The sequence below is a fragment of the Paralichthys olivaceus genome, chromosome 4 (assembly GCF_024713975.1).
Source record: "Paralichthys olivaceus isolate ysfri-2021 chromosome 4, ASM2471397v2, whole genome shotgun sequence".
Lineage (NCBI taxonomy): Eukaryota > Metazoa > Chordata > Actinopteri > Pleuronectiformes > Paralichthyidae > Paralichthys > Paralichthys olivaceus.
The window spans coordinates 1,676,849-1,691,694 of record NC_091096.1 but is presented as its reverse complement, the minus strand read 5'-3'; the positions used below and the strand labels follow the sequence as shown (position 1 = coordinate 1,691,694).

General features: G+C 41.9%; 1 protein-coding gene across 1 annotated transcript; it reads right to left on the bottom strand.

The window, feature by feature from the left end:
- Window positions 1–1,165: 1,165 nt before the first annotated feature.
- On the bottom strand, window positions 1,166–14,647 carry LOC109641525 (SEC14-like protein 2). Its single transcript, XM_020106019.2, has 12 exons — window positions 14,265–14,647; window positions 12,436–12,511; window positions 9,478–9,521; window positions 8,564–8,626; window positions 8,296–8,484; window positions 7,552–7,647; window positions 7,391–7,451; window positions 7,222–7,305; window positions 7,024–7,130; window positions 3,973–4,112; window positions 3,353–3,522; window positions 1,166–3,254 (listed from the first exon to the last, which is right to left on the bottom strand). The coding sequence occupies exons 1-12, from the start codon at window positions 14,316–14,318 to the stop codon at window positions 3,106–3,108; spliced, it is 1,233 nt and encodes a 410-aa protein (XP_019961578.2). The 5' UTR covers window positions 14,319–14,647; the 3' UTR covers window positions 1,166–3,105.
- Window positions 14,648–14,846: the final 199 nt, after the last annotated feature.

Below are 14,846 nucleotides of genomic sequence, written 5' to 3'. Positions count from 1 at the left end.
TCAGGCAGGGCCACACTGGCTGTGGTTGCGCCACAGAACGGCCGTGGATCCGTTAGTTTCTACACAGTTTCAATGCTTATCTGTTAAACAAATGTCACAAATATAATTGATTGCAATATTGCCTGTGCACTTTTCAAAGTAAAAACACTCCAGCGTTTCTGTCTTTATATACAGTCTATGGTTTCTGTAGACTGAATATATTCATTTGTTTTTAAAAAAAAATTAAACTCTCTCTCTCTCTCTCTATCAGTCTTTCTTTCTCTCTCTCCCTCCCGCCTTAATGATGCACACAGGTAAAGAAACAAATGGTAATGTATAATGACATCATAAGCTCTATTTGTGGCGACTTTGAAATGTAGTTGTAAAATGCTCTTGTAGTGACACTGACACCTACTGGCGGTTTACAGATGCTGCTCCCTAACAATGACCCTGGCAAGTTGGCAAAGAATAATACTGTGTCCTCAATTTCAAATTAAATGAAACCTCTTTTTACATGAACACATATAAACGCAAGAGGAGCATATAAAACTCTTTCTCGGCTCAACTGTTATCCAAGAAACCACTGTATATACAAGATGTACATGTCTCCAGCTTAGAGGAGTTATGATCAAGCAAGTAAAAACTGTGGAGGAGCGGCAGCGTTTGATTCCAGGCCTCCGTGAATCTCGAGAGCCGGTACAGGAGCAGTCAAACCTTCAGCTCACACACGCCAGTTAAACTGAGCTCAAGCCGAATGAGCAGAAACTTGCTGTAAATGAGTAAGTGAGTAAACAAACGCTCTACACAATCTGCAGAAACACATGGTGACGTTCAATCTAATCTGTGAGCTGTTCCAAACTCTCCCAGCTCTAAACCCAACAACCTTTCAACAGTGATTCAGTTTTCCCCTTGTATGTAATGATAAATAATAAATATGTGAACATGAAGTTCTTTATTTACATCTACTCACTGCTTGAATATGGTGTGATCACATTAACATCAATGAATAATCTTAAATTCATGGAGAGAAAAAGACATTTTGCAAAAACAATTAATTGATATTCAAATCTTGAATTTCACAGATTAATTAAAGTCAAATAAATAACTTCTGATGACTTCAGTGAATAGTAGTTTGAAATGTCCATAATATTGATGGTGGACTGTGAAAAAGAGAACACACAGCTGATTGTTTCTGTATCTTTTAATCTTCTGCAGTCTCTGATGGAAGTTCATATTGTACATTCACCACCTACATGCTGCATGTGTGAAGGTGAGGGGCTCCGTCTCTGAAGGTCATAGTTTCACTTGCTTTCTATAACATAAGCCACTTTCAGACACGACCTCCTGAGGAACTTTCTCCAGAGGTTTTCTTTCACACATGCACAACACAGCAGGAGATTCTCTGCTCAGAGTGATCGGGCGGGGGATGGTGCAGCGGGCGGAGGCAGCACGATCTGTGATTTTGTTTAAAGCACACTGACACAGCCGTCGGCCACAGTCACCACAAACCCTCTCGGCATCTTCGTCAGTGGCTTCGCTTTTTCTTCTAGAGATATTAATAGTATTTAGTTTTGTTCAATGTTGCGACTGCTGCGTGTTAAAGGCGTCATCGACCCCCCCCCCCCCCCCCCCCCACTCGCCCGTGGTGAATCCTACAGAGGATCTCCTGCTGCGTTCTCACACTGGCCCGCACTTCCTGCAGACTTTATACTTGGGGGGCGAGCCAGAGAAAGTCTGCAGAAACTCCGGAGGCTCTCGGACATCACACATACATCTTCATCTTCAGTTCAGTGCATCTCTGAGAGTAGCTATAAAAATACCATATATTTCTTTGCTGTTGAAAATAAAAACAGTAAGTTTATTTTGCCCCAACAGATTTGAAAATGTCAAACATAAAAGTATTGACATCACGTGCGCCTCTGGTTGTTCACTTAAACCTAAAGTTAAGGGTTATGAATCATATTTATCAAAGTGCTTTGATTCTTTTCCAAGTCAGTTCAACAGTTATCGTTTCTGTTTACTTGTGGTGAGTTAGGTCATCGTGAAGCTGCACAACACCAGGATTTAATAGTTGTTCCGAACAGGAAAGTATGTGATTGCATTTTAAAATGTCTTTGTCTTTGTTTGAAAAGACATTGACACAGACACGTCCACACAACTCTGGAGTTTTAGAGCCACTAACGCTGCTGGTCCCGTTTTAATCTGAAAACTCTGGTGCAGCGTTTTAGTGGATGAGCGGAAACGTAGACGTAGACGCTCACAACCTCTTGCTGATCGGGTCTTTTCTGTCAAGACTTCGCCTCTGCTGATTTTTCAGGCTCCTGTCACGTGACCACATGACCCACATGAAGAAAACAACCAAATTAAGACGCGAGGCCTAATTTCTTTTTATCTTTTTACTTAGCTAGCTGTGTCATTGACATTATACTGTGTGGTTTATACTGGACTTTAGAAACTGACTCAAACTGTGGATGATCCGGCTTTCAGCTTATCTGTAATGAAATCCTGAACATAAATAAATAAATAAAGAATCAACATATAAGCATGAAGCATGAATTAATTACAGAATCCACTTAAAATACATTGCTTTGAAAACACGATTCAGATTCTACATTTGAGATCTTATCAAACTGTATGAGCCCAGATATTCCTGTCAGCTAATCAGTGCGCTGGATCTTTGCTGCATTCAAGTCCGAGTAGAGAAGTTCTGAAGCTCAAGTTAATCAAACTATTGGCTAAAATAAACATATTAAACTAAAATCTGTCTCAGAGCCTGAGCAATAGAGATTTTGAGGAGCTGATACTTATGTTAGATATGCGAGTAAAAAATTCCTGATTCAATATTTATATATATATCAGTGTGTGTGTGTTTTTTATAGTTCAGACATCAGTGTGTTTCATAAATGCTTATCGGTGGAGATCTGAACTTTCTGAATGAGGTCATGGAGGTTTATTAAAGTTTCATCACACGTTCAGATTAAACACTGTTAGTGTGCACACGGTCGTCTGAGGCCATGTTGGACCGAACTGTGTGTCAGCAAATCAAGTACGTCAGGCTGTGCTTACATGTGGCTGAATATTACTGATCTGACAACATGGAGGAGGCACATCGAGTCGCCTTCTCAGTTACGACAGTTTGTCCTCCGCTTGCGCTCTCTTGCCGGAGCCCCCGTTGGCCTGCGGGGGCAGTAAGTGGTCAGGCAGCAGGAGCTCGACTGTAAAGCTGATCCTTTTGTTCTGGAAGATGCTGTAGGTGTTGTCAAATCTCAGAACGTCTGCGGACGAAGAACAGAGTTAGTCGCCACGTGTGGACGCGGAGGGCGCTGTTGCTCAATATGTTACAGCGTGTTGCTTAGCTGAAGTGGTTACTCACAGACCCCGGGGCGCTCACAGGTCAGAGATCCGTCCTCGGGCACCAAGTGGGCATTGTAGCGTTGGCTGGGAACGACTTCCTGCATCTGAGCCGCTTTCCTCCATTCTCCCTTTTTAGCCTTGAGAAACACCCCAAAGCCGATGTCCGCCCCCTCGCTGGAAAACTGCCACCTGACGGGAAAAATAACGTCTCATTAAAATCTGCCATTATGAGCATGTTGAAAGACAAGATACTACTTTAATGATAACATATACATTTAATATATAAATATATAAACTTATATATAAAAATGTATAATATTTTTAAAGCCATAGCATAAATGAACACTGATTACTGCATATGCTCTTTAGTTTAGTTTATTAATGAATTCAATAATTAATGAGACGGTTGTAAAATTGTAAAATAGTAAATTACCATAATAATGCTTGTTGGAGATCGTAAGGTCGCTGCATCTATGAGCCGCCATATTGGCTACTTGTCATTTGTGTGTTAGCTTGTAATATATAACGTTAAAGAGCTTGAACCAGACAATTTGTTTGTTCACGTCTCCATCAATCAACTAATCCAGGATACCAGCACAACTTAAATAAGTCTTTTCTCCCTGATGTCTGTCGACTGACCTGAGGACGCAGCCCGGGAACAAGATCTCATAATCCAGCTGCTCTGACGATCCTCGACTGACGGTCAAACACTGCTCGTAGTCCACCTGCACGTGGTCCCGCACGTAGTACGACGGAGGAACTGGGCCGACGTGATTTATCTGTGACAGAGACAACAAAGAGTCAGGCAACAGGAGTCGAAGGGTTAATAGATGAAACGTTTGAGAAGCTGAAGAAAGAAAAACAAAAGCTTCACTTACTGTGATTCTGTTTCATTCTGAGCACAAACTATATCAAAGTGTGACCCCAGAAAAAAAAAAACCAGCGAGGGTTGTTTTCCACTCTCCTGTTTATTACACACGACATCAAACCCCTGACGCTCACACTCACACTTCATCACAAAACTTGAGATGGTGAAACAGAAAGTTTTGAAACTCTCGTGGTTCTAATGCTGCTCAGTTCTCACATCCGGGTCAAACTCATCTGAAACCACTTCTCTACAAATCTTGCTAAAGTGGAACTGGGCAGATATTTGGAAACAGACAAAGAGAAAAGATACAGAGAGAAAGAAAAACACACATCTATAAATATTAATATAAATATTCTGTTAGACTTCATCAGGCATCTCCCGACATTTTGGTTCTTTACACAAACTGAAGCAGAAACATATGAAGTGAAGAAAGAAGCTCACAATGTGTAGAATCACACAATGGTAACGAAGCATTTCATTAATTAATAAATTAATACACTTTGCATGAATCCATTAATTTACAATACATGTTAATATATTATGACTACAAACAAACAACATCAATATCAATGTATTATTAAATTAGGATTTTACGTCGTTTTTGTAAACCGCTCATAAATTTGAACTATTTATTGATTTCCTGTATAATATATTTTAATAAACAATCTAAATATCAATTAATGAATTACGTTGTAATGTAATCTGTAATTATTTATAGATCAATAAATGGCTGATGTACAGAACAACTGGTTATTAATTAGTGAAATGCTCAATGACACTTGGCTCTGAAGTTTTTAATGTCCTGTTGCACGGCTCATAACTTTTTTAAACAGACATCAAGAACTACAACAACCTTTCCTGTAGTTTGACAAAAACATCGTAGGATGTAATTATTCCGTCAAACCGGTAAACGAACAATGAGATGGAAACAAACTCATTTCCAGTTAGATGAGAAGATGAGCTGAGGTTTGCACAAAGACTGGAAACAGACGGAAACAGACGAACAGAGTCCGACAACAACTCTGAGAATCACTGTTTATATACGTTTCGTTAAATCTAAGGGCCGCAGCAATCCCTAGTTGTCAGGGACCGCAACTGCAAAACTGTTGAAACTTTCATTTAATATTGTACAGTAACATTTTGAGAGTAACAGGATTAATATGAACCCATCATCGTGTTTTATAATATTCGATTCCATTTGAGAGCATTCAGTGTATTTTCACTGGAACCTTTTTAAATCACAGAACTGAAAAGATCTGTTTGGTGAAATGTGAGAATCTCTGAGTTTACTGAACAGAGTGATTTGTTGAATCCCTCCACCTCCAGTCTTTATGCTAAGTTGCTAACATTAAGATGTTTACATGAGCTGTCGTTAATCACGTTCATTAATGTGTCTAGTGCTGCTCCTGCTTTCAGATTCATTTATCATCATGAGCGTGCTCTCAGTCTAATAGTTTCTACAGTCCAATAAAAACCACACAGTATAATGTCAATGACACAGCTAGCTAACCAAAAAGATTTTAGAAAAACAACAAACAGAAACGGTAGAAAATAGAAAAACATCGTCTCCTGAACACGGCCGTAAATGAATTTCTTTTCCTTGTGTTCCTCATTTGTCCTGGGCCCAATTAAAAATCTACAGAAACAGTAACAAACACACGTCAGTTCTCTCATCTAGAGTATTTTCTATTGTTAGGCTGCATCCACACAACTACGTTTTCATTTGACAGCAGCGGTTTTCAAACTAAACCGATCTCTGTCCACACGACAGTTTACCGACGTCTTTGTTTCCAAACATCTCAGTTTCTGCTCGTCCGGAGTTTTCAAACTAAAACGGGACCAGCAGCGTTTCCAGACTTTACCGGCTCTAAAACTCCGGAGTCGTGTGGACGAATCTGTGTTAATGTGTTTTCAAATGAAAGTGTAGACGAGTGGATGAAGCCTCAAGCTGCTGTTTCCTTCACTAGTTGCTCAACACTACACCGAGGATCTGTCGTTTCTACACAGCGAAGCAGAAGTGTTTTTAATTTGCAGCTTTCTGTGGATTGTCTGCAGAAATGTTAAATTAAAATGAATCTTCTATGATCCAGTCCTTTAGAAAACTTCTGCCTGGATCAGACTCTACTTTCCTGCTCAGGCAAATTAATTATTCTCTGCCTGGAGGAACTGGAAGAGCTGGTGCGATGAGAACATAATTTGCCAGTCAAATCCTCAAATGTAAACTCACAACACGTCAGCAGTAAACATAAAAAACCAGCTGCTCTGTCTCCAAAACAAAGCTGTGGCTGCCAAGCTAACGCAGGAGGGAAGCCAGAGAGAGAAAACTACAGAGCAGGAGGGGAAAGTTTCAGAGATAAGAGACGACAAACATGAAACTACTCCAAAATAATGTGCACAGACTTTTTCAGACTTCAGAGAGGAGGGCTGATCGTTCAGAACAGACGTGTTTCCTGTTAAAGTAAAGTGACCTCATTCAAAGCAACTGACTTTTGTGTCACAATTCTGATAAAATAAAATAAAAAAATAAGATAAAAACACATTTTTATTGCCTCAAACATTTTCCATAAAACAACTGACCCTTGTGTGTGTGATGACATTGATTTCAGCAGAACAGATGTAGAGTGCGGATTCATCTGCTGATCACGAGAAACAAACCTTTGGATGAACTTAAATTATAGTTTTTGCATTGAGTAAATCCTGCCCTGTGGGTGGATCCCTTTACAAAGGGGTAATTTGCGTCTACGTGCATCCACTTGTCTCCTCCGACCCGTCAGCCCTCTTCTCTACAAAGCAGACTACAGGACGCTGAGTGGTTGACTCACCCGGGTGCGACAGCGAGGATCTCCGTCAGGATCCGTCAGTTTACCGCCGTATATCATCGGCAGCTCCTCCGCGTCGATGTACTTCAGTAACACCTCCTGCCAGTTCGCTGTCAAACAGCAGCGCACGTTTAAAAAAAAAAAATCCATCTGAATCTAACGTTCTTTTCAAATCTGATGCGATAACGCGCGGCGTCTCACCTCCGAGGATATTGATCTTGTGTCTCGTGTTCTCGCTCAAGAAGTGCTTGACGAGGTTGAAGGCCACAGGAAAGAGTTTGGGGGCTGCAAGAGAAAATAAAGGTAAAGGTACAAACCAGACGTTTAAGCAGCAATAATCAAGAATCATCCGTTTTCTGGAGGAATTCACCTTTAATGACGAACAGCCTCTTCAAACCCTCTGGGTAGTTGTCTTCAAACATCTGGAGGATCTGGTGACGCAGAGAACGTTTTAAGATCCAGACTAATTCTAATGCATCACCTCGTAGTGTGTGTGTGTGTGTGTGTGTGTGTGTGTGTGTGTGTGTGTACCTCTCCATATGTTTCTATAGCAGGCTTCCATAAGTGTTTCAGACCCAGACCTTCAACATCGTAGATCATCGTGATCGACTCCACGTTCTTCCCCAGCTGGATGAAAAATGTATTAATGTAAATAAAACATTGCAAAGGTGGTAGAGCAGGTTGGTCATTAAATAAGTTTGTGGTCACGTTGGATAAAACTGTACAATTTGATTCATCAAGTGAGAAAAGTGAGAAATTCATATGATTCCAAATGAGACAGAAATTAATGAAATATTTCTAAAAAAGGAAGAAATTATTGTTCAAAGGTTTTTTTGGCCAAAATGTAAAAAAACCCATAAAAACTGCATAATAAAATAAAAAGTCAAATTAATATCACATTTGAAAATAAGAGTTAAGTCGTCTGCTATGCGTTAAAATGTGAAAAGTGAAAAAGTTTCCTTTAAAATACCTTTAAACTTTAGGATATTTCATCCAAAGCAAAATTATCAACAAAAAGTATTAAACTCAAGTTGATAAACTGAAGAAACAAGAGAAGAAGAAAATGCAGCTCTGTAAGGTTGTAGTTAGAAACTGTGCGTTAATGAGGCGTCTGAATAATCAGAAAAATGATTTCCTGACTGGGAAAAATTTACGTGGACGCCACCTCGAGTCGCAGGGGGCCCCTTTATGAGAAGCCCCTTAAATTCTATAACTGGAGACTGTAGGACAACATGGTCACAACCCAACGTCCCCTGAAGGGCTCCGGTCTCTCACCCTCTGTGACTGCAGGGTGCAGTCCTGCTGCAGCATCTCACAGTCTCTGATCTTGGACTTGATGAAGTCCTGTTTGGAGGCGGACAGGAAGAGGCCTTTGGGATCCACCGGCCCGATCACGTCGTACCAGATGGGGCTTCCCTCGCGGTCGTGACCACACATCCCTCCGGACAGATACTTCTCTATCACCTGCAGCCGAACATCAGAGCATCAGTGAGCAGAATGACTCAGTTTCTGTCCGCGGGGTTCACACGTGTCCTGTTTTTACCTCTGGTGGACGCCACTCTGTGATTATCGTGTCCACTTTCATGTGTCTCCTGAACTCCACGTGCTGGAAGAAAAGACGGGCGTGAAGTTAAAAGATGAATTCGTGTTGAGTTACGACAGAAACTGTTTCTACGGCAACCGACCCCCCCCCACCCCACCCCCCACCCCGAGCACAGTGTGGTGAATTAAGTGGCTTAGGAGGTTTTAGTCGGTAGATGATGTGAAACCTGCTCCGTCAGCAGGACAGGGATCAGTCGTGTGCAAATACACACACGACAGTACACACGTGCAAACACATGTTCACAAACTGTTCTGATTTGTAAATGTTCAGATAGAAAGCTGACGCAGGCAGCTGCAGAGTAGATTGTGAGTCTGATGAGGTTTATCTATGATATGATCATCTTTTTACTGCACGTTACTAAAACAACCGGAACAAACAACAATGCGACGATTCTGCTTCTGATTTGTCGATTTGTGTTTGTTGTCTCGACTGTGTTGAGCTTTCAGGGCCACCGTACTTTTATTTATAAGTGATAACTTAATTCATTATACGTTAAGAAGGTCGGATGTTATTGTTGATGAGACGTCGGCTCGTCAGGGCTGCTCCTCTCGTCAGCTTGTTGTTTTCAACCCCCTATCGGGTATTAATCAGTTCCTGCAGCTTTAAGTCTGGAGGCTGTAAATCTTGTGTCATCTCTATCTGATCCCCTCAGTCTGCAGCAGTGACTCAGTTTCCCCACAGAGAATCGTTACCTCTGTAATCTGCTGCCACTCCTGTGCCGCTGGAGGAGACTGCACTTTCACACACCACAGATAAGTGAGTGAAGGAGAGGGCAGCAAGGTTCTACCTCCACTTTCCATTTCACTTCTACATGAGGCCTGTTCTGAAGAGGAAAAGATGAGATGTCACGTTACCTTTCTCAGCATGGCCTCCGACTTCTGCAGGTTGAAGTTTCTGGCTGAAACAGAGAAAGAACAGAGAGATGCTATGCTTCATATGACACTATAACTCATACAGTTATTTTAAAAAAACATTAAGGACAAACAGGTGAATGTCTCCTGTACGTTCTCAGCTCCTCCGAACGAGACTGATGAGGTGATCTCAGATATCGGTGCATCTAGTCATGGTTTTATTTTCTGGTCTCTCTCTCTGTTCCACATTTTCCTCCGCTCACCCCAAAAAGAATAAAATGTATAAACCTACAGAAAGTAGTTCGAGACTTTCCAGGAGGTCAGTGTATCTCACTGGTCTCGATCTTATGAAATGTATGATTTAAAAATGACTGACTGTCTCATTCCAAGTTATGAAACTGTCTGTGAGGAAATAAAATAAAAACAGAACCATATCTAAAATGATAACCAAGCACGTCCGTAGAAAAAGATATGAGGAAGATAAAGACGTGTATTGTGTAATAGCAGAGCTTCTTTAAACTTTTTTACATAAACAGATGGATGTGGATTTGAAAACAAGTGTCTCTATCAGATCACTTTTAAATCCACTAGATTCAGATCAAGATCCAAGAATTATTCTCAAAACGAACATGTTTAAAAGTTACAGAAAGTTTTGATCCGACTTCTGTCCTCACTCGTGTCTCATCCTTCCACCAGTTTCTTGGAAATCCGTCGAGTACTTTTTGTTTAATCCTGCTGACAAACACACAAACCTCCTCGGCGGAGATAATAATGAGACCAGTTTAAAACTAAACATCTTCAGATCCTGTTTTATCCTGTCTTTATTTAGTTTCAGCTTCCTTGTACCAACAACTACAACGTTTGCCGAAAACACTGAACAAACTGTTTCGTAAACCTTTTAACAACCAACAGAATTAGGGGAAAAACAAGTCGATCACTAAATCACCATCATGTGAAAGAAATTAGCCGCGAAGAAATTACACAAGAGTTTTTTTTAAAGGTTTCTGTAAAAAGCAGCTGCAGGGACCACGACACACAAGAATCTCTTATAAACAGTAAGAATTCACTTTGAGGCCTCGGAGAGTAACGATCCTCTTCTCTGACATGACTGAACCACAGTGTGAGGGACGGGGGACACATGGACACACAACGCTAATTCACTGTGTAAGGTGATTAGCTCTGCAGCGACGCTCACTATACCTCCTCCAGCAGTGGATTAAAGTTTAGCAGCTAACGCTCCGTTCTGGCAGCGTAACCGTGGCCTCGAGGGCTCGGAGTGACCGGCAGGGACAGACGGGGACAGGGCAGGACGTGGAGACGGAGACAAGTGTTGTTGTGGGTCGGGAGTAAGTGTACGGCCAACAGGACGTAATCATCAGTGGCTTCGCTGAGAGATTTGAGATTGATGTTTTGGGAGTTCAAGAAGGCTGTCTACTGTCAACAAGGCCGGTGGTTCGATCCCCGACTGCAAGATTGCCCTGACATCGTATGGGTGAATGCAACTTGAGTGGTCGAGAAGAAGAATATGAAATACTTGGTAATAAAGAGAATAGTGGGTGTGTGTCCCATGTGTGGCCACTTGTGAACACAGAAATCAAACCTGTGACGTTATCTGAAGCCGTGATAAAAGTTTACAGCGTGGCTGGAGTTCATCTGATAACAGCGGATGACACCACCCTCGCACTGTGAGTCTCCGACAAGGTCCAACCGTCTCACGCCACATTTAAATGTGTTAATTAGCGTCACTGAGAAATGTGATGTTTTTTCATCAAGAGCCCTGAATTTATTCTCGGAGAAATCAAAGTAGGTTTTGTGAAAGTTCCTGCTGATAAACAAACCAGAGGAACACCCGCCAGCCGCCTCGGGCCTCATTCTGACGTTTGATATCAGGGACGAACTGTTTTTGCATTTATGGGCAAAACCACAGACCCACAATGCACTGCAGCAACACATGATGTCACCACATTCAAAGTGAATTCTGCATCACACAACATGGTGTTATAACCTGATGTGTGTGTGTGTGTGATCCTGATTATTATAAGGTCAATCATTAACTCTGAGCGTGAGCGGCCTCGGGTGATTCTCTTCAAATCAATGAATGGACTGTTCCCGACAGAAACCCAGCGGCTCAGTGTCTCCTGGCAGACGAGCTGTGGCTCATCGTAGTCAACGTTTAATGCGATTATCGGTGGATTAGCCGGATGCGTGGAGTCGTGGAGTCTGAGCGCACAACCTCCACCTCCGATCACGGTCAGACACACTGAGAGAATAAAAGATGCCGGGTCCTGGTTGAGCTGCTGTGACATCAGGGGTCAGAGCAGATTCTGGGCTTTTTTTTTTTCAGTTGTGGTTTCAGCATCGTGTTCCACGACCGTGTGAGTTTCTCAACTGCTGCAATCAGTGTTTACATGCGTTGCTTCAAGTCGCCTCATGTGATCAACCGCAGCTTCTGCTTCCCGCACTATGACAGCAGCAGATTTTCACCATGAACTCAAACTGACGATGGGGAAGAGGAACGCACATTTACTGCAAACGGAGAGAGATGAGGGGACGAAGGGGTTATTCCTGTTTTCCACCTCCTGAGCCCAGTGATCAGATCGGATCAGGCGAAATACAAGTTGGATTAGTTTTTTAATTTGAAATTAGAAATAAAATAGATGTGACAGGAGAGGATGAGGAGCCGTGGGATGGAACCACAGATCTTTCACATTACGATTCAAGAACTTTTATTTATTCGACCTAAAACTGCTTAAATCACTTATTTTACGTCGCTTAGGAGAGAATCAGGAAGAGGAGGGAGTTTTGTTTCACTGAAATCTGCTTCAAAATGTAATGACAACAATAAGTATTACTATAAAGTTTATTTCTATATCACTTTTTATGCTAATGTAACAAAGTGCTTAACACGAAACAGAGAAAGTAAAAGGATGGAACGAGAGCAGGTGTCGTAATTTAACTCACCTCTGAGCCAGCGCAACAGGAAGTGGTCATGCTGTGCGGGAAGTTGAGGAAGAATGTCTTGTATCCTCTCTCGAAACTGCAGAGGAAGAGGAAGTAAGGGTTTATCTTCAGCCAAATATTTAAATTTTCAAAACATTTGTTTTCTCTAATTAGAGTCGTGTATATTTCCATATTTCCATCTGACCGTTACTGAGATTGCACAAAAGCTCCTGAAGTGATTTCTCCGACAGTTTGTGGAGAGCTGGTGCACGACCCACGGGTTTCAGAGGTGATCCGAACAAACACGGTGAGACTGGGTGTTAGCCTTGTCGGAGGTGTTTTGTCCGATCAACACTCTAAACTCTACTAAAGCTAAAGAAAACAGAACTCTCCAGTGACTTTGCTTTAAAGAATGATTTGAAGAAGAACTCCAACACCTGCTGTTACTTTCTGGTTTTCACACGATGTTGGAAACTTGCTGCAGGGATTTTCTCCCACAACACGAGCATTGGTGAGGTAAACACTTTAAATCCATCCCAGAGGTGTTGACGCTTTGAAAACCGACTCTTTATCAAACTGAAACATTCGTTTATATCCACACACAACGTCTGCAGCACACAATGCATGACTCAGCATTAGGATTTCCCTAAATTAAGTTTAGAACAATATGCTCTGGTGATGGCAATAACTCACTTCCTCTGTCCACATACTTTTGGTCATATAGTGTGATTCACCTTATCTAAGTGTACAAAGTTCCCCTTCAGTCAGACTTACTTAATCCACAGTGAAACACAGTCGTCTCTGTGAGTCTGATGTGTTTAATGATGATGGAGCTCATTGATGAGCTGGAATTCATTTATTTACATATTCATTCATTTATTTACAGCTCGTCAGCTTCTCGTCATCTGTAGCGCGTTTGTTTCTGTGTCCGTGCAGTATTGCTGTGTGAAGTCAGATTCATTATTTTAAACTAAATTCAATTCTTTCTCGTGGTTTCTTTCTCTTTGCGCTCAATCTTTCATCTTCAACTTAAAGGTGCAGTGTGTAGAATTTAGTGACACCTAGTGTTGAAGTGTCATGTTGCAGCTGAACACCCCCCCCCCCCCCCCCCCCCCCCCCCCCCCCCCCCCCCCCCCCCCCCCCTCCTTCCAAACATGAAAAAGAAACTGTGGTAGTCTTTAATTGAAAACTCAAAAGGTTTTAGTTTGTTCAGTCTGGACTAATGTAAAAAACATGGCGACCTCTGTAGAGAGGGTCCCCTCCATGTAAATATAAAGTATTTCAATATAAAGTATTTCAATATAAAGTATTTCAATATAAAGGGTCTTTTCTGAGGTAAAGAAAACTACAATTCATATAATTTAGATGAAACGAACTAGTGAAAACATCATGAGGATTATTCTACATTAAGTTTCTGCCATTAGATCCTCTCACCTGAATCTTACACACTGGACCTTGAAGCACCTCCTGCTATGAATAAAGTTTATTATCATTACACAATATTACACCCCCCCCACTAAACCCACTAATGCACCTGAACTGTATTAACCATCAGAGAGGGAGCAGCTTATAAAACCTGGACTGACTGGATGTGATGTAACCATGACAATGAAACCCAGGAAGTAAAAGATGAGAAAGAGCCAAATTGATATTGTGCTTTTTAGGTACGAGAGAAATAATGTGACTGTGGAATCAGAGAGATTCACAGGAAACTGCAGAATGTGACGAATCTAATAATGACGAGTGAGTATCACTGTTATTATTATTATTATTGTTATGAAGAAGATGAAGATGATGAAGAAGAAGATGATGAAGAAGATGAAGATGAAGAAGAAGAAGATGATAACTACCTGCTGCAGAGCTTCAGTCTGTTTAGGACTCAGGTCTCCAACTCTTCCGCTCATGTCTGAGCTCAGAGGACGTGACGGAGCAGATTTAAACTCAGATCCTCAGACGCAGCTGGTTTCCACCGCGTCACCGGCTCCTCCCGCACCTTCTCCCCGGGATGCTGCGCTCCGTCCTCGGTGTCGTGTTGTCTCCAGCTGGACGTCAGGTGGAACCACACATGTAATCACCTCCCTCCCTCTCCCTCTCTCTCTCTCTCTCTCTCTCTCTCTCGCTGTGTCTCTCTATGTTTCTCTCTCTCTCTCTCTCTCTCCAACCAGCTGACCTGGCCAAAGATAGGAGAAATGACAGGACGATCACTCTGAGCGAAAAAACATGAACCACAGAGAAGGAGGAGGAAGCCCCGCCCCCGAAACCAGCTGACCTGGCCAAAGATAAGAGAAATGACAGGACGATCACTCTGAGCGGAAAAACATGAACCAAAGAGAAGGAGGGGGATGAGCCCCGCCCCCTTCTCCAAGATGTTTATGTTAGACTTGATGAAAACGTGACGTCACTTTTTCAAACTACGAACATGTGCTATCAGC

Coding starts and splice junctions, on each gene's coding strand:
- LOC109641525 (XM_020106019.2), bottom strand. CDS start 14,318: ATGAGCGGAAGAGTTGGAGACCTGAGTCCTAAACAGACTGAAGCTCTG. Junction 7,452..7,551: donor CTATAGAAACATATGGAGAG/GTACACACACAC, acceptor CTGCGTCACCAG/ATCCTCCAGATGTTTGAAGA. Junction 7,306..7,390: donor GAGGCTGTTCGTCATTAAAG/GTGAATTCCTCC, acceptor TTTCTCTTGCAG/CCCCCAAACTCTTTCCTGTG.